The following is an 18,571-nucleotide window of genomic DNA, read 5'->3' as shown; positions in this document are numbered from 1 at the left end:
TTCACAGCAACTGGGAATCGAGCAGTCATGATCGTGTAATAAAAATAAAACAAATACTTTCTTTTCATCGTTGTAACCAGATACGTCAAATATAGCTGGATATAGCTTTTCCTGAAGAACAAATAAATCGAGAATGCGTTCTAGTTCCTCACAACAACATTCGACTGCCCAAGTGCCCATTTCTTTCCAGTCTTATGTCGTTGTTATAATGTTTGCGAATGGTCAGTTAATGTAGTAGTATCGACGATTGTACTTGGTACCGTAGTTTGTTTCATTACATAATCTCCCCCTCGGAAGGTAAAAGGTGTTAATCGGGTCTAGACTGCCTCCTTTTTTAGGGTTCCGTACCCAAAGGGTAAAAACGGGACCCTATTACTAAGACTTCGCTGTCCGTCTGTCTGTCTGTCCACAGGCTGTATCTCATGAACCGTGATAGCTAGGCAGTTGAAATTTTCACAGATGATGTATTTCTGTTGCTGCTATAACAACAAATACTAAAAACATAATTAAACAAATATTTAACTGAAGCTCCAATCGTTTTTTGCGTAATGGTACGGAACCCTTTGTGCGCGAGTTCTACTCGCACTTGGCCGGTTTTTATATAGGCCATTAAGAAGATAGGTAAATTAATAATGCTGATTTATTGAATGTTTGTGTAACTCTTTTTACAGGAAGGTCGTCCCAAACAGACGCGGTTCGAATGTCCACGAGCGCCTTCCGCCACGCGCTCCCAGACTCCCTGTGACAAGCTACCGGGGAAGTATACCCTGCAAACCAACCAGCTGCCGCGCCCGCAGTACCCTGCTGTCAAGCACATCGACAATACCAAGAATGCTAAACAAGTAAGTAAGCCGAATAGAAGTAACCCTTCAGACCGATCGCCTCGGCTCGTCAAGTCGCCACAAACTACTGTTGCCACACTGATCTGGTAGGTACCCCTAAGTGGTTAGGTGCAATGATAATAATACTAACATACTAAGACCGTAAGATACTTTTCTCAAACATGCAATAAAATATTGATGTTATGTTCCTTATAATAGGCTGCGAAGTATGACGTTTCAGGTGCGGCTGGGACAAAAGGTCGTTAATGGAATTTCATACACATCTTGCAGGCCTAGGCCGGCAAAGTCCTCTTTTTTAATTTTCATTTCACAGATATTTGTGACACAGCATCGTGGCATTCATCCATAAAAAAAAAACATTTAAAATATTTCATCTAAACGTTAGCGGTAAAAAGGTCTACTCAAACACGCGTAGTTATATTTTTTAAATTGTTATGGAGGTAAAGTTGAAAAATATTCATTCTGTTTTATTGGATTTATGGTGCGTTGTTGATTTTTTGACTTTAATATGAGTTCCGACGAAATAATGAAATTAATATTAATTGTAATCGTAGGTGTTGGAATTGGCAGCGTAAGCAGAATTGATTTTAATAACTTGCTGCCTCTGCCGCCAAGTCAAAGACGAAGTATGTATATGGTTGCTTATAGAAATTTTATTATTTGAGAAACTAAGAAAAATGGCTTACAGTTTATTAGAAACAGTTTTGTGGCATATTTTAAATGAATGTAACTACAAATTCGTCAACACTGTGGAAATTATACTTATTTACTCCATACATAAAGCAACGATGTATGTGAAACATGATATCAACATGAAAGACTATGTAAACTTATGTGACGAAAACGACAGTCAGACGGATACAAGGCGAAAAAATCAAAGATACATGAAAATATACGGGTAGTAAAAATACACGACTCGTGTAAAACATACGCGTGATAATGATATAGGTACGTGTTGGGTATATTTTAGGTGTAGTTTACTTTTAGTTTTTTCTATAAATAAAACTTTGGTTTCGTGGATTTTTTATTTTATTTATTTCATTGCACGTTTGAGAAAAGCACTATACATACCTCGGCGGGAAATGGGGTTGCCCGCGCTCAGACCTATCCGGCCTCGCTTCGCTCGGCCGTCTATATGTCTTCGGCCGGCAACCCCTTTCGTCCCGGCCTCTGTAGTAATGTACTATTAAATTGCTATGGAGGTAAAGTTGAAAAATATTCATTCTGTTTTATTGGATTTATGGTGCGTTGTTGATTTTTTGACTTTAATATGAGTTTCGACGAAATAATGAAATTAATATTAATTGTAATCGTAGGTGTTGGAATTGGCAGCGTAAGCAGAATTGATTTTAATAACTTGCTGCCTCTACCGCCAAGTCAAAGACGAAGTATGTATATGGTTGCTTATGGCAATTTTATTATTTGAGAAACTAAGAAAAATGGCTTACAGTTTATTAGAAACAGTATTGTGGCATATTTTAAATGAATGTAACTGCAAATTCGTCAACACTGTGGAAATTATACTCATTTACTCCATGCATAAAGGAACGATGTATGTGAAACATGATATCAACATGAAAGACTATGTAAACTTATGTGACGAAAACGACAGTCAGACGGATACAAGGCGAAAAAATCAGAGATACATGAAAATATACGGGTAGTAAAAATACACGACTCGTGTAAAACATACGCGTGATAATGATATAGGTACGTGTTGGTTATATTTTGGGTGTAGTTTACTTTTAGTTTTTTCTATAAATAAAACTTGGGTTTCGTGGATTTTTTATTTTATTTATTTCATTGCATGTTTGAGAAAAGCACTATACATACCTCGGCGGGAAATGGGGTTGCCCGCGCTCAGACGCGTAACGAAGCAAATGTAGGTAATTAAGTATAGCTTAGCATTAATTTAATGACTTGTTCGCGCCATTTGGCTTGTAAGCACCTCATTGTTATTTTTTTGTGTTTTAATTAAACAAATAAAAAGGGGCTCTTGGGAATTTAAATGGATATATAAATCCGTATACTAGGTAGGCAAACACATGCAACAAGAAGTATAAGAGGTCGATTTATAAGAGCTGGCACAAGATTTATTTATACTGAACTGTCAAAATTATCATGTGAAATCAGGAAAAATCAACCAGGACCCGAAGAATCTATTAAGTGCTTGTCCACTTAAAAATAAAATAACATTTGTACTATAAGTACTTAAGTAAGTTTCTTAACAATATAGAATTTAATTTAAATTCATGATTATGAGAACTGCTTGCAGTTTTCAGTTTCTTATTTCTTCACTGCATGGTATCGCAAGTTTGGTGACATGTTTATGAAAATTTTCTTCCGATTTCAAAACCTATTTCGGCCGTTTCGAAGACATTTTAGCTACAGTTTACGACGGCATCTTCGTGGTAGGTCCATACACACGATCATTACTTCAGCCACTGGCTTGCTATAAATTTTTATACACTTCCCTCTTTTAATGGTCCCTTCTTGTTTACTTCGCATAAAAGAATTTCTGGTGTTGCGCGACACTTAACAATACAAACTAAAATGAACCGTATTTTAGTTTGGACAACGTAGTATTTACCTTGGACGAGGAAGTGGGTCATCAGTCATCTATTTGTGTAGCGAGTCGGCGACTGCTGAAAATATCACCGTTGCAGAGTGCATCAGCGGGGTACACATGAGATTTAATACCCGGGGATAGATACACAGAGTTTTAATTGAACTCAAAATACATTTTTCGTATAAGTATTGATTAATCAACTTGAGATACAATTTCTAAAAGAATGTTAGTCGTTGGTTATCGAAATAAAAAACTATCAGTCCGTATGAAATTCCTAATCTATAAAAAATTCAGGCAGATAGGTATTAGTTCAGATTTTCAATTATAACCGTAACTACTTTACATACCTAGATGCAATCTAAATGAGCTGTGTTTACTGTTGCCTTGCACATTACACATTTTGTAACGTATCCAATTAAAACTTAAATTCATGAGTGTTACGCAACCATTTCTCATTTGTTTTAGACCGTAACACGACGGCTTTCTATATGCACGTCTGGTTTAATATTCTGGAAACAATATTTACAAGAATTGGAAATAACATCAGATACCTATTCGTGAGTAGATTTATCGTCAGATACGTTGCCAGTAGTATGAGCGTGTAGGAATAGTTTTTCAGTTATTTTTGAACCTGTTAACCAACATGTCTAAACTGCGCGGTCATTTCGACACAGGTCACACAGGGCATAGTATCGAATAGGGCGCAAGGGTTCATTCAGAACTATGCTCTCTGGATGACACGTCGCAATGGTCAATATTTATTTACTTTTGTTAATTAAATAAATAATTAATTTTGGCATTTATATGTGCATTGTAAAGTGTGTAAATAAAAACATAACATGGTATAATATTAATTCTATAATATAAGGTATAAGTTCAGTTAAGTGAAGTGGAAGTTTAGTGAAGTGGATATGAATTGAATTTTCTTTTTCAGGTCGTGAATAATAATAGAAAAGCCGGTGCTTCCGTGGAAGGATGGAGGGAAGGTAATACTTTTGCGATATTTATTTAAAAGTAATAATTTTAAATAATTTTAATAATATTCTTTATTGTGCACAATGAAATCATGATTAAATAGAGCAAATTAACATAAAAAACTAAGCAACAACAGGCGGTCTTATCGCTAAAAAGCGATCTCTTCACGACAACCAATTTTCTCAGTTTTTAAGTCATTATTTTGTGTAGATAGGTATTGTATTTTATTTTATCTAAACAATATGAATATTACATGTGCAGGTACCTAATATAAAAAAGTAGCCATCTAGTTAAAACCAGAGTGCAGAGGCTCTACTTCTGTGAGCGCATTTTTCCTAGACGTCTAGGAGGTACATGCGTGTACCTACAGTCACCTGCAATAATATGTTACTCTTAGAAGCAAGGCCGCAAGACTATGTGACACGCTCTTATGGCTCTACAAATGTCTCTTATGTTATGACTGTACAGTTAATACTGTAATAGTGAATTTCGTTCGAGTAAAAATTCTGCCTAATTTTCAAAGAGAGACAGTAGAATCGAAATATATGTAGTTAACAACCGTCCTACTTTGCGGGCAAGAAACCTTGACGACTAAGATTCTCAGTTTGTGCTATCTTTTCGGTGGTATTCCACAAAACCGTCTGGCCTCGAAGTCATTGACTAAGCGAACGTTCTTCTATCACATTCTATCCAGGTGGACATATACTTACTCAACATTCTCTGCTGCTAAAGAGAGTTATACTGATCAGTTGTGTTTTATAATTTATTAAATTTAGCCCTTTAATTTTAAATCTAATATTATTCATTCTAAGCTAACCTTCCCTAACCAATTAGCTTCTATTTCTAGTGAAATACCATCCTAATGGAACGAAATGGTATTCAGGTGCTAGCTCGGCCGTGTCGTCGGACTCGGGCGTGTACACCGGCGAGGCAGAGGGGTCGCCGCGCGCCCGGCGCCGCCCGCGCAACCTGGAGATGGTGATGCGAGGCGCGCACAGCTTCCACCTGCGCGAGCTGCAGGACGACCTCGACATCATGGGTCAGTGAGCGCTTGCGATAAGCAGTTGTTCACGCCGTACGCCGCGTCCCCGTCATTCCATAACATAACATGATGCTGCAGGGTACGATGTTAGCGGAAGACCAAGGCCTAACACCAACAGCTCTCAAAATCTCGACTTCGACATTCCAATGCGACACTGACTCTAAACGCATTTTTTCTCGATTTACTTTTAAAAGTTTTAAAAATAATAAATATTATACCTATCGAATTTGTCCGAGAAGTCAACACATGAAAAGACAATGTAATTATTTATGTGAAGACCTCTAATATATCATTGTCACTAGATACTTGAAGTGAAGTAGATACTTATGTAAATTAGTGTGTCCTCCCGGTACTAGCTTTATATGTAAAATCAGTCCTGGAACCGGGAATTCCATACAAATTCAGTCCCGTGCGCATTCCCTAATTTATTTATTTTTTCAGATGACGCAGTAATAACCGGCCATACTGTGATCCCCCTTCCCAAACTTCCTAGCACGTTCGACGAAGATCTCTCCCCCATCTACCAAGCCCCGTCCCCTCCCCCCTACACCGTGCCCTCCCCCGTGGTGCCCAAGCCATCGCCCGTAGCAGACAGCTCGCGCCAGTCCCCCATGTCCACCCTGGAACGGTATCGGACTAGGACTAGGCCAAGCCGGATACAAACCGTGGATTATAAGAATGAAGAGAAGTTTGTGTTGGATAAAGCTCAGCCTGAAAAATTGAATAAGCAGGTAACATACACCAAACTGTTGAGACTAAAATCTTTCTCGATTTAAAAGCTGGCTTTTGACACTATTGATCATGTATATTGATTCAAAAGCTAGAATTGTACATAATCAGGAGACAAGTTTTAAACTTGTTCAAGTCATATTTGTCTAATAGGAGACAGTTTGTAGAAATAAAAGTAATAGACGAGGTGGTACATACACAGATTTAGCTTCACTAATATAACGAAAGGAGTCCCGCAAGGCTCAATTCTTGGCCCCATATTCTTTGTTAATTATGTACCTAAATGAATTGATATTATACATACCCATTTGATTATATATAATTTCTTTGATGTTGATATTCCAGAACTCATTCATCAAATCGTCAAGCGGCGTGGTGTCCCCGACGACCGTGTCGAGCAAGGAATCGAGCCCGTCATGCAAGAGCGAGGAGAGTCACTTCGGCAACAGCAGCGCTTGGCAGAGCCATGCCGCCGGCGAAGCTATGGCCACCAGGTTAGTCGAGAACAGAAGTTTAAATTGACAGCATTGAGCCGAGCCTGTAGTCTATCTAAAGACTAATGGAAGATATAAATATGGAAAAGCAGACGTAAGATCCAGCTTGTATGAATTATGTACTGTTTTTCGCAGCAGTAGTAGTTTGCGAAAAACAATACATAATTCATACAGCAGCAGATCAATGGTTACTTGGTATCGAGCAAGGAGACGAGCTCATCCTACTAGTGTGAAAAGAGTGTTATGAAATTATGGCATCGCAATAAGAGTATCAATAAATAATTCATGTGTTCTTTCAGATCTCAAGACGACGTGTCCATCGCGCTGAGCGTGTCGAGTTGCGAGGACGACAAGTCCAAGCTCGGCGATCTCCCGAAGGTCGACGATCCGCCAAAGAAGACCATCGTGATCGATGACCCGCCCGTGCCGCATCCACTGCTCATGAAGTCACTGACACTAAGCCAGCACGACTCGCTGCGCGGGACCATGATGGGTTAGTTGAAGATCAAATCACTACAGTACCAGTTATTTTTGGCGTGTAATGAGAAAGTTAAGTTCAAAGTTAAAAGTTCGTGCGTTTGTCTGTCAATAACGTATGTGTGTGATCTCGGGAACGCGTGGAGGTATCGAGTTAAAAGTAAAACCATAGGTTTACGCAGGTCTACAGTCTCTTGAAGCTGTGAAACAATCAAACTTCTAAGTTAACTTAAAAAAAGACACGGCCGTTTATGCCGCAAAAAACGTACAGTTCGACACTCTAGCTAGAGAATCAAAATTATGTAATAGGATACTTTCCGTTGACCTACTACTACCTACTATCGTTGGCTATAAGCTTGACAAGTAATATCGTCTTTTACTACAGATACAGGGAAAAACCTGAAATATATAAATTTGTAAAACAAATGTAAGTACGGCGGCGTCGGGTCGTTCGAGGTCGCACTTGTCCTGTTGTTTTTTTTATAGAAATACATAAACGATCGAATAATCTTTTATTGCAGTTAACACATTAACAACAAAAAATCTTATTCCTGATTTTTCTTCGTACAAACGCCAAGTGAGTAACGAATGATCCAGCAGCCAATAGTGTGTGTTTTAGTACGGATATCAATCCAGATCGCCGCTTTACCACAAGTCAATAGCTCCATACCTTTAACCTGATCAAATAGTAAATACGAGTAATTTACATTATTGAAGCGGTAGAATCCTTTCTTAACTTCGCAGTTCTTCTCGTGTTTAATCCGATAGAGATTTAAAAACTTCTTTCCGATGAAGTTGTCGCATTTCAAGTTTCTCATTCTGTATTTCCAAATGATTTGGTTTCCTATTTCGAGGCCAAATCGTAAAGTGCCGCTCTTGCCTTCTGCTTTCAAATCTTCTTTGAATGTTATATTTCCTCTTCCCATGTTGTAACCATTGCTGTTGTTATATAGTTCGACGTTTAAAATGAGAGGCAAATTATCTACGTAAGGCAAGTCAGGATCGGTACAATTTGTATAACTTAGAATGTTAAAATATTGTTCGGCCATTATAGTGTAAAATAAAGTTATAAACAGATATATAGTTAGTTTTTGAAACATGGTGACGTTGCTATGACTATGATGAATTTGATTATATTAATACTCCAATGTTATTCAAAATCCATCAGTTTTGGTAAATAAAATAATGGTCAAATTCGCAGCAAAAGATCGTATGAAACATTACCTAAGTAATTACTGTAAACGGTTACACGAGCATACTCGTAAAGGTCCAATTCGGATGACGGATGCAGAATCATTGCTTTTGTAGCGTTACCGCTGTAAACTGTTGACGCGGGCGATGCCAATGTCTCTCCTTCAAATCTCCTTGATAAATGAGTGACAACTGCAAGTTCTAAGTTCTAAACGCGACAGCAATGCGGCAACGCTACAACAGCAACGCTACTATTCGAATGTAACCTTAATCGACTAACAAGTAGCACCCACCCAACCCAATTAGGTAATCAAAATGTAATTAGGGAAGCAGTTTTGAAATTGATTTATCTACACACATATATTATCATAAACCCTCTATGATGCCTTCAAAATCCGTAAATAATGGCCCACATTACGATAAACTGTTTTGTTACAGCAAATTTCTTATCTGTGAAAATGTTGTACCTAATAGTTTCCATTTGCCACCATTTGACGTACAGTACCGTTTATCTTTTAATTAGATTGTAAGTAAAAAATAATTTGTTTTGTTGTTTTTAAAGTACCTAACTATAACAAACGTCTCGTGTAAAATGTGCGATAAAGATATTTCGGAGACGCCACCTCATATGCGCGAGTTCCACCAGACAGCAAAGTGCCCGAATGTCGGCTGTAATATAAGGTTAGTGAATATATCATAGAAAGTTTATAATATGTGTGAAGATAAAGCAGTGTATGTAACTGTACATAATTAGGCATTATGAAATACTATGTGATACTATTATGAAACTCACTGCGTTCGTTTCATAAACCCACACTCTAGTTTTAATGCCTTTCATTATGTAGCAGTCACATAAACTACTATTAATATTTTTCCATAATTAATAAAGATCAAATCACACAGAGAAACATTCGCATTAGTAAGTTGTCAATACTTAATCCATACTTTAATTTAATATTATAAAAGGAAGTCTGTCTGTCTGTCTGTTACCTCTTCACGCTTAAACCGCTGAACCGATTTAGATGAAATTTGGTATAGAGATTGTTTGAGTCCCGAGGAAGGACATAGGATAGTTTTTATCCCAGAAATCATCCCTTAAAGGGGTGGAATTTTGTATGGGGACTAAACAACAACTGCACAACAAACTTTGTCAATAGGAACGGTCCCGCCCGCGCGGTGTAGCACCAGTGCACGATTTAGTTGAATTTTGGTATAGAGATAGTTTGAGTCCCGGGGAAGGCCAAAGGGTAGTTTTCATTCAAGAATTCACCCTTTAAGGGGATGAAAAGGGGGGGTTGAAGTTTGTATGGGGAATCAACAAAACGCAGATTGAATAAAATAATAGCCACCTACCTAAATTAATAATACCACGCTGACGAAGTCGCGGGCAAAAGCTAGTAATAATAAGACCCAAGATAAATAAAGGAATAATTTAGTATAATAGCTCTACATATGTACATACATTAGCCGTTGTACCAGATAAAATGCAGCGTTTCATGAACTAAAGATTTCCACTGCCAACGCAGCCTTAAGTCGTTAAAAAACCATCTGCATGTTGAGTTATTGAATATTTCCATTGCCATACATGAACTCTCCGGCCGTGCGAGCACTATAAGACTTATGAACTCGCTTCTGTCATGGGCACCAGAAAGTGATATTTTTGCAACTCCCTGGGCAAATATATTTCGTATATGTCAGTTGTATTGTGAAACTCTCGATATCACTTGAAATTATGAATTATTATGTTCCTGTTATTTCTCGTATATATTTTTTCTTTTATCCATTCATTTCTATAGTACCTTAGTTTTCACTGTAATGATGTACAAATTTTGTATGGAACAATAAATAAATAAATAAATAAGTCATCGCCATATTATTATACTGATGTAGAAGTCAAGATGAAATTGAGAGCCCCAAATAAACTTTCAAGAGAGAATATCCCGAAAAATTTGACTAAATTAAACTTGTAGCAATTTTAGTCAGCTTTCGGTTTGTTTAAGCGCCACTTGCACCATCCCACTAACCCGGGGTTAACCAGTCAAACCGTTAACCCAGTGTCAAATTGTACTGGTAACCATGGTAACTCCAGATTTAATCTGTAAACCCCGGGTTAGTGCGATGGTGCAATTGGCCCTAAGACTTAGGGCCTAAGTAGTCATGTCGCTAAGACGCAAAGTTTCCATGATATAATTGAAATACCACAATATGGGACCTTCTTACCCCTCTCTCCGCGGCTCAAAGGCTACGGCCGGGGACTTTTTGATATGTTCACCTCCTAACAAAGTCCAAACAAAGTTACGGAGTCAAAAATCGTGTTCAAAGCATTTCCCTCTATACCTTCTTATTGCTTGGCCTAACTAGCTATAATAATAAATATATTTACAGGTTCAATGACAAGCTCCAACTACAGTACAACAAGCACTTGCACAAACCAAAGCGTGGACCACCACCTAACGCTCACCTTAGAAGAGTCCAAATTCGACATATCAGCCCTAGAGATTTCCACTCAAAGCCTATTGGACGACGAGACATCTCCAGCGGACAGCCTCATCTCTTCCACCAGTACTAGTGACTCGGTGAACGAGCTGGTGGTTGAGAGAGACCCACCGTCTATCTCGTCGGCGTATCAGACAGCCAATACTAAGACCAAGTCGCCGGAACCGGCTGATGAGGATGGAGTGGATGGGGAGCTGTTGCAGACTGCTAATGAAGTTGTGTAAGTCTTCTCTTTTCTTAAACGTCCGCAGTTGTAACCAGATGTCCACTTAAATATCAATGGAATCCAAAGTCTGGCATGTTTTTGAAAGGCATTAGGTATTACGTATTTGAAATTTCCTAGAACTGACCCCAATAGGAAATATTGATTTAAGGTTGGTCAAGTTAGTGGTGTTTCTTATACAAAATGAGTTTCTATTCTATTATATTCTAAAAGCTTTAAATTTCTCTCTTAGGAGTCTAAATTCCACATATCAGCTTTTAAGATTTACCTCCGAAGCCTTTTGATGTCTAATGATGACTGTGATGATCTGATGATAATATTTCCGTTATAAAATGTTACTTTAATTTTCTTATTTTTTACCAGCGAAGAGACGCGGAACGGCGAGGACAGCAAAAACGTGTCGCCAGAGTCACCGGGCACGCCCACACACGCTTCAGGGTCCTTGTCGCTCTCGGACGGCCGGGATTTCTTCGACGATGAGATCGCCGACCAGCCAGCCCTGCTGTTCAGGAGTGAGTAACGAGAGTCGCCTGTAACTTGTCGATACGAATCGTAGACACTGGGCACGCCTACACACCTTGGAGTCCTTATCACTTTTGGACGGTTCGGATTTCTTCGACCATAGATGTAAAAATATTTTCCAAAAAAATTACAATATATCCAGGGAGGAAAAAGAGGATTACGTTTGTATCGTAAAGCGGTCGTCCCCTTTTGTCTTAATTTCTTGCAATAGGTACCTAGAGATGATAGACATGACCACAATTATTGGTACCAATTAACCTGTGAAAAACTAGGACGTTTATCAAATAATTCTTACCTACCCATTAGTGAGGATGGTGTATTGGTCGCTGATTGTTGGCACTTATCGTTATATTCATTGAAAAATTTTGATTATAAAACATGTTTACAGAAAACAACGAGGGGAGCCCACCAAGCAAGCAGGAATCTGAGAACAGCAAACAGCTGAGGAGGTCCAGGGAACGCATCCCCGCTAGTCCTTTAGCCCAAAGAAATCGTAAAGGTAGGCAAATTATAATTTTATCTGTGACTAAAATATAATGAATGTTATGAGAACTTAAAAAATTGAAAAAAAAAATCTGTAAGACACGACATGTAATACCTATACATCTGGCCTACTAGCATGAGTTGCGTTCTCGCGCGCAACTCCATAGATCTAGCACAACTTCAAGTATGGTAATGGACTCGCGCGCGAGAACGCAACTCATGCTAGACCGCCTGAGCCTACCTACCTACCTACCTACCTACTTTAATTACCGTATTATACGAGATATGCACGAAGTCTTGCATAGGTCATTCAGTACAAAAATACTTGTCGATAAGTTGGCTACTCACAGATTTCTTTGCCTACCGATCTTAAAATATCTTGAAAAGAGAATAAAATACCCTTAATACAAGCATATGGTATGGTATAATTTTTTTATTAGTAAATGGGCTGCGGAATGGCGGCGCAGAACGGACACCTTCTCTGGACACGTTATCCAGCCTGGCTTCTGATGACCTGATGATGGACAATGACCTCGCGCGATCTGTCACCAGCCTGCAGAGCGTTGACGATTACATCGAAAGGTATTTAAGGGTATAGTCAGCCAAGAAAATGGTTTACCACTTTTCGACTCTATCATCTGATTGATAGAGTCGAAAAGTGGTAAACCACTTTCTTGGCTGACCGTACCCCTTACCCCCTCCCTAAGCCTAAATTAGTTTTTTTTTTTCACCACACCAACTGGTGAAGGCTCTCTTGATTGACCAAATACTCATAGTAAAATTACATTTTATTCACAAGTGAGAAAAAGTAATCAATTGCAAATTTTGAGTTTATATACTTCTTGTTTGCTGGTAGAATTGACTTTTAAATGATGATTTTGAATGATAAATATTTAATAACACTCATTTGGATTTGATTTTGTTTGATATCTTATCTTACAGATAATATTTTCTTCGGGTTAGTGTGCTGAAAAATTTTGTGTTTCACTCGGGGGCAAATTTTGATTAACCCTCGTGCTTTGAAACCCCCGCAACGCTCTAGATTCCATTTTTTTAACCACTCGCTGCGCTCATGGTTCAATTTTGGAATCTTTCGCTTGCTCGGATATCATCATATCAATATTAGCACGAGCAGTTAAACAACAACTTTGCCCACTTGTAAAACCAATAACTATTTCTTGCAAATGCATAATTCAAAATTACAGAATAAGACAAACGATTAATTGTTAATCGAGGCTTAGCGATTTTATGAATAACGCCTGCATTATTGTTTACCAACGTATTTGTCAAAAACAGCATTGGTATTTGGTACGGTGACAGATGCCATCACCATACATTTAATAACCGCATAATTGTATTGAGATGGCACCAGTCATTGTACCCATCACGCTGTTTGAAAAATACTATAGGTACCTAGTGACCAGTCTTCGAAACAGCGGACGAATCGGACTTCGTGCGTAAACTGTAGAATGATAACTTAAACGAGAACTTAATTTAATTTTATAATTTCAATTATAATACTGTCCAAGCAAATGTCGCAACTGCGACCTTGTTCAAAATAGAGTCATTAAGTAGAAATCCGTGGGATGATTGTCTAGAAATGAATATCAGTGGGAGTTACATTGACATTATAAAATGTCAATGTAATGTCGTTACGGATCAGTGACCATAGAATGCTAGTTGTCCTATTAAAATACTACATACTTCTTATAGGTAATAAAAATAACTGTTTAAATACATAAAAATATTCTGTAGAAAAGTATGTGACGTAGATGGAAGATAACTTTAATAATTGTGTATTGTATTTTATATTATTTATTTGAATGTAACGTAGACGCTTATATAAAAATAAAAGCCATTAATATATATTAACTTCGCTGACATTTTTCCTCGCGTGTTGTCTTTGAAGTGGCGGCTCTATTTTACTTCACGACAGATGCCGTTTCTTAATGGCGGAAACAAGGAAGCTTGTTTCCGCCAATTAACACAGCTCTTCCTTATATTTATCAGCACCTCATAAACGGTTAATTTATGTCGTCCTTTAATTACCCATTTGGACGATATATGGACGAGATTCTGGTATAAATATTGCAATATTAAGAAAGGGAAATCCGGGTTTTCGGGCCAAAACAGTTTCAAGTAGGTATTGAAAGTAAGTTTTTCCAGGAAAAGCTAATTTATCTTAGGACACTAGTTTGGTCTAAAAAAAAACTCATGACTCACGACGATTTGATCAAATGAAACCAAATTGTAGGTAAATCGAACAATTACAAATTTACACTTTTGCTTATCGATTAGCCTACTACACAGATGTAGTGCATAATTGGTCTCCTTCGTATTTTGCACGGAAACGTTCGTATTTGTCATGCTATTTCAGTCAACGTCAGCACTTTTTGTACCCAGACTGACTAAAATAGCAAGACACGTTCGTACGTTTCCGTGAAAATACGAAGGAAAACAATTATGCACTACAACTGTACTTTCACACTACTCGTAGATGACTGTGTCTAAGATACAATTTGTTTCTACCCACCAGGCTAGACAGTTCTCTACGCAGCGGCCTCAACTCCCTGGACGAGCGTCAGCTCCGCCAGGAGCTCTCCTCGTCCAAGACCGCCGTGCGCCAGTGGAGTCAGCTGCTCGAGCAGAACAACTTCCTGGACCGGCAGCTGGCCGCCATGGCGCAGGGCAAGAGCACCACAGAGTCCCTCACGGCCAGCAACACCAGCCTGTCTAACATCGGGTGAGTGTAGTATAATTACATTGGCCATAATTAGCCAGGAGCTCTCCTCGTCCAAGACTGCCGTGCGCCAGTGGAGTCAGCTGCTCGAGCAGAACAACTTCCTGGACCGGCAGCTGGCCGCCATGGCGCAGGGCAAGAGCACCACGGGGTCGCTCACGGCCAGCAACACCAGCCTGTCTAACATTGGGTGAGTGTAGTATATTTATTTTATTTTATTTTATAGTTTATATTTCGGAGATAACGCAGAAACAAATATACAAGAAACAGTCATTGAACAAACATGCATAGATACAGATGTTTCCTTAGATATATCTCATTAAGAACACATAGTACATATATGCGCAATGCGATAATTCTTTGCCTTTGGTAACAAAACAAAACAGTGCGTTAAAAGTACATCGTTTGTAGCTGAACTCTTGTATGCTTAGGGAATTAAAAGGTACAGCTTACATTACTAGGATGATAGAGGAATGGAATGATAAGAAACATTTAGAGATATATCGGCCATTATTAGCCTATAATTGTAGTAATCGCTGTTCACTATATGAGTGAGTTTCTAGAAAATAACATTTTTCACCACACCAGGCTGGTAAAGGCTCCCTTGAACGTTCAAAAGTGGCCAAGCTCAGGCAATGCAATAAATAAACTGATCATACAGATGATTAAGCCGTATGTATATAGTATGTACCTATTGTACCTTTATCGAGAATGACCGAATTTATTTATTTTCACCACACCAGCTCGGAAAGGCTTACTTTGTGCACTTCAAAAACTGATTGCAAAGTTGCATTTTATTCACATGTGAGGCAAAGTAATCAAATGCAAATTTTGAGTTGTTTTCTTATGTTTGCTGGTAGAATAGACTTTTAAATGATGATTTTGGATGATACATATTTAATATTAATAACATTCATTTGGATTTCATTTGGTTTGATTTTGTTTGATATTTTACATTTCATATTTGCTTCGGGTTGGTGTGGTGAAATTTTTGTGTTTCACTTGGGGGCAAATTTTGTTTAACCCTCGTTCTTTGAAACCCTCGCAAGAGGTCATCCATTAATTACATCACACGTTTAGGGAGGGGGTCAAGAAAATGTGACATGTTGTGACAAGGGGGAGAAGGAGTCACAAACTTTGTGACGTCACTTTATCTTCATCAGTAACCGAAAATGTATTTAAATTATTTTATACGCTAATATACATTTAAATAACAAGTTTTTGAAATGATAATCGTTTTTATTCGTTTAATTTTATTTCTTAATCAGTTTTGGGTTATAAAATTACTAATATTTTTTTGTCAAAAATATTTTGATATAAGTAATATCAAATGAATAATTGCCGATTTCGTTGAAGAAATGTGACGTCACACCAGGGGGGAGGGGTTTGCCAAATGTGACCAAGTGTGACAAGGAGGGGGGGAGGGGTAAAAAAACCTAGAAATTCGTGTGACGTAATTAATGGATGACCCCCAACGCTGAAGATTCCATTTTTCGAACCACTCGCTACGCTCGTGGTTCAATTTTGGAATCTTTCGCTTGCTCGGGTATCATATCAATATTAGCACGAGCGGTTAAACAACAACTTTGCCCCCTTGTAAAACAAATAACTATTTTTACTTCAATGTGATGGGGTAATTCTTGGCGCCTGTGATTTTCCATTATGGAATATAGGTAGGTAGGTATGCATAAACAATTCCTTTATATTGTATGATTATTTTGTGTTAAGATGACGGCTACTCACTGTTATACACATCAATCAATATCAACAACTTGGTAATGTTATTGCTATTATAACTAGACTAGAAAACAATTGATTAATATTGGAATTCACACCAAAACAAATGAAGGAAAACAATAAATGATCGCGACTTTGACGTTATTATGTCCTGAGTATACAGACATTTACAGACCAACTAATTCAGTGCAAAGTCAACAAATAAATGAACATACTATGAAAGTTGTTATTGATGTAACCGCAAAATTTTGGTAATTTCAAGTAAACGTTAACAGTAATTTCTTACGCAACATTGCACTCAGACCAAATGTAATTGAGAAAGTGTAATAAAAGTATTTTCGCTTGTAAAAGTCAGCATAAATTGTTACTTATTATACCTTTATTTACCATTTTGGGATACTTCTTCTACAAGCCCAACAACGAAGTTTAAAAGCTTAGGTACCTATATTCAGCCCTGAACACTTCTTTAGGTTCCATAAACTTGATTGTTTACGGTCCAAGCCACAGAAAGAAGATCATATATGTACAGTAAAATGTACCTACAAGCTCATGCACAACATATATTCTGTATCTTTTATTATATATTTTAAATATAACAATAAGCTCAACGCCTTATCGCATCGCTAAAGAGCGACCTTTTCCAAAAAACTTTTTGCTTATGATATTGCAAGTATAGAGTCCTACACTATTAAGTATATAATCTCGATGTACAGTAGGTTCTTTAGCTAGGTACTTTTTAAGCAAAGTCTTTATCCCACCATATTGCACGCATATCCCTCTTTCCGGCAATCCTCATCAACTTCTGTAACTGTAATGCACCAAGCCGCTCCATGCACAATTTAACCGTCTGGGCCTCAATATTAATTATGCGCTTCTCGGTTTGAACCCGTTAACGACTTCCTACGCCGTCATGCTTCGCGATAAACAATCGCTTCGTGACAACGCGAAAGAGCTTACGGCTTTTAAAATGCGTCGTCCTTTTTTCTTGTCAGATTTTTTTAAATTGCCAACCTAGATTGGTGGCAGGATAAGAAACAATCGTACGTGGGCAGCGAAAGATTGTTTGTTTATCCAAAAAAAAGTACCTTTTAAGCTCCAAACTGTGTTATTATAATTCAATTCACTTAATTATTAGTCCGAATTCAAAACAAAACACTTAGGTATCATTAATTTCCAAATACCAACCTCAAAAACAGAAAGCATCGATTATCATCTTGTCATTATTGGACTAGCATTGAACTAAAATAAGATGTTATATGTAAGTACAGCTAACCCTCAAAAGCTTTCTAAACGCTAATTACAGCGGCCGACACAGTAGAGTCTAATAATTCAGGCTAAAGTATTTAAAAGATAATTTAACATTTTCAATAGGACCAGCCAGACTAAAGCATTTAGCGGACATAATAGTCAGGGAGTCATATAGCAAGATGGAGAAATGCCACGCGGAAAGAAAAGTTGCAATTATTTTAAATGGTCCAATTTTACTGTAATTATGTAAAGAATTCAAGGGCCACGTTTCCGATATTATACCTATACCGAGTTACCGACACAGTCCGCACATTTTAAACTGGAAAGGTTAATGTTAACGTAAAGTTTAAGGTCAAGAATGTTATTTTAATTTGAATGCATTTTTATATTGTCATCATGTCATGCTCAATTGGAAAATATCCGTGTATGAGCGTGCCGGATACCAAAGCAAAATTGCCGAATGCATAATCGAAGAATTCAATGTAGGTAAAGCTGCCAGTTGTCTAATGTTGGCACAATTAGATTATAATGGAAGGTGTCGTATTTAGAACAAAGGCAGCCATTTCGGTTCCGTTCCGATGGTATTAATTGTGGGTGTTTGTTCGACCTCCATGTGCGCGCGGTGCAACAATAGCGGCTCCACGACAATAGAGTAGAGCCACGCTACCTTCTAGTGGCGGTTTTAACGCGGTAAACGATATGCGAGCTTTGCCTTGGCTACTGCCTTTGGATTCATGGCTTCTGTCCAGATGAAAATGTTTTACACAGCTCATGTAAGTTACTTACTACCGCACCAAAAAAAA

General features: G+C 38.0%; 1 protein-coding gene across 5 annotated transcripts in view; it reads left to right on the top strand.

Annotated features, from left to right (window-relative positions):
* The window catches only part of LOC134792157 (uncharacterized protein DDB_G0284459), a 130,690-nt gene that overhangs the window by 65,003 nt on the left and 47,116 nt on the right, over nucleotides 1–18,571 (top strand). For all 5 annotated transcript variants that reach the window (XM_063763383.1, XM_063763384.1, XM_063763381.1 and 2 more), the window contains 11 exons: nucleotides 672–842; nucleotides 4,346–4,397; nucleotides 5,270–5,425; nucleotides 5,870–6,159; nucleotides 6,503–6,651; nucleotides 6,951–7,144; nucleotides 10,705–11,035; nucleotides 11,402–11,550; nucleotides 11,949–12,059; nucleotides 12,484–12,625; nucleotides 14,580–14,786. In XM_063763383.1, the coding sequence (XP_063619453.1) occupies nucleotides 672–842; nucleotides 4,346–4,397; nucleotides 5,270–5,425; nucleotides 5,870–6,159; nucleotides 6,503–6,651; nucleotides 6,951–7,144; nucleotides 10,705–11,035; nucleotides 11,402–11,550; nucleotides 11,949–12,059; nucleotides 12,484–12,625; nucleotides 14,580–14,786 (1,952 nt within the window). The remainder of the gene's footprint in view (nucleotides 1–671; nucleotides 843–4,345; nucleotides 4,398–5,269; nucleotides 5,426–5,869; nucleotides 6,160–6,502; nucleotides 6,652–6,950; nucleotides 7,145–10,704; nucleotides 11,036–11,401; nucleotides 11,551–11,948; nucleotides 12,060–12,483; nucleotides 12,626–14,579; nucleotides 14,787–18,571) is intronic.

Source organism: Cydia splendana, chromosome 7 (assembly GCF_910591565.1).
Source record: "Cydia splendana chromosome 7, ilCydSple1.2, whole genome shotgun sequence".
Classification (NCBI taxonomy): Eukaryota; Metazoa; Arthropoda; class Insecta; order Lepidoptera; family Tortricidae; genus Cydia; species Cydia splendana.
The sequence above is the reverse complement of the archived record's forward strand: the minus strand, read 5'-3'. Positions and strand labels throughout refer to the sequence as shown.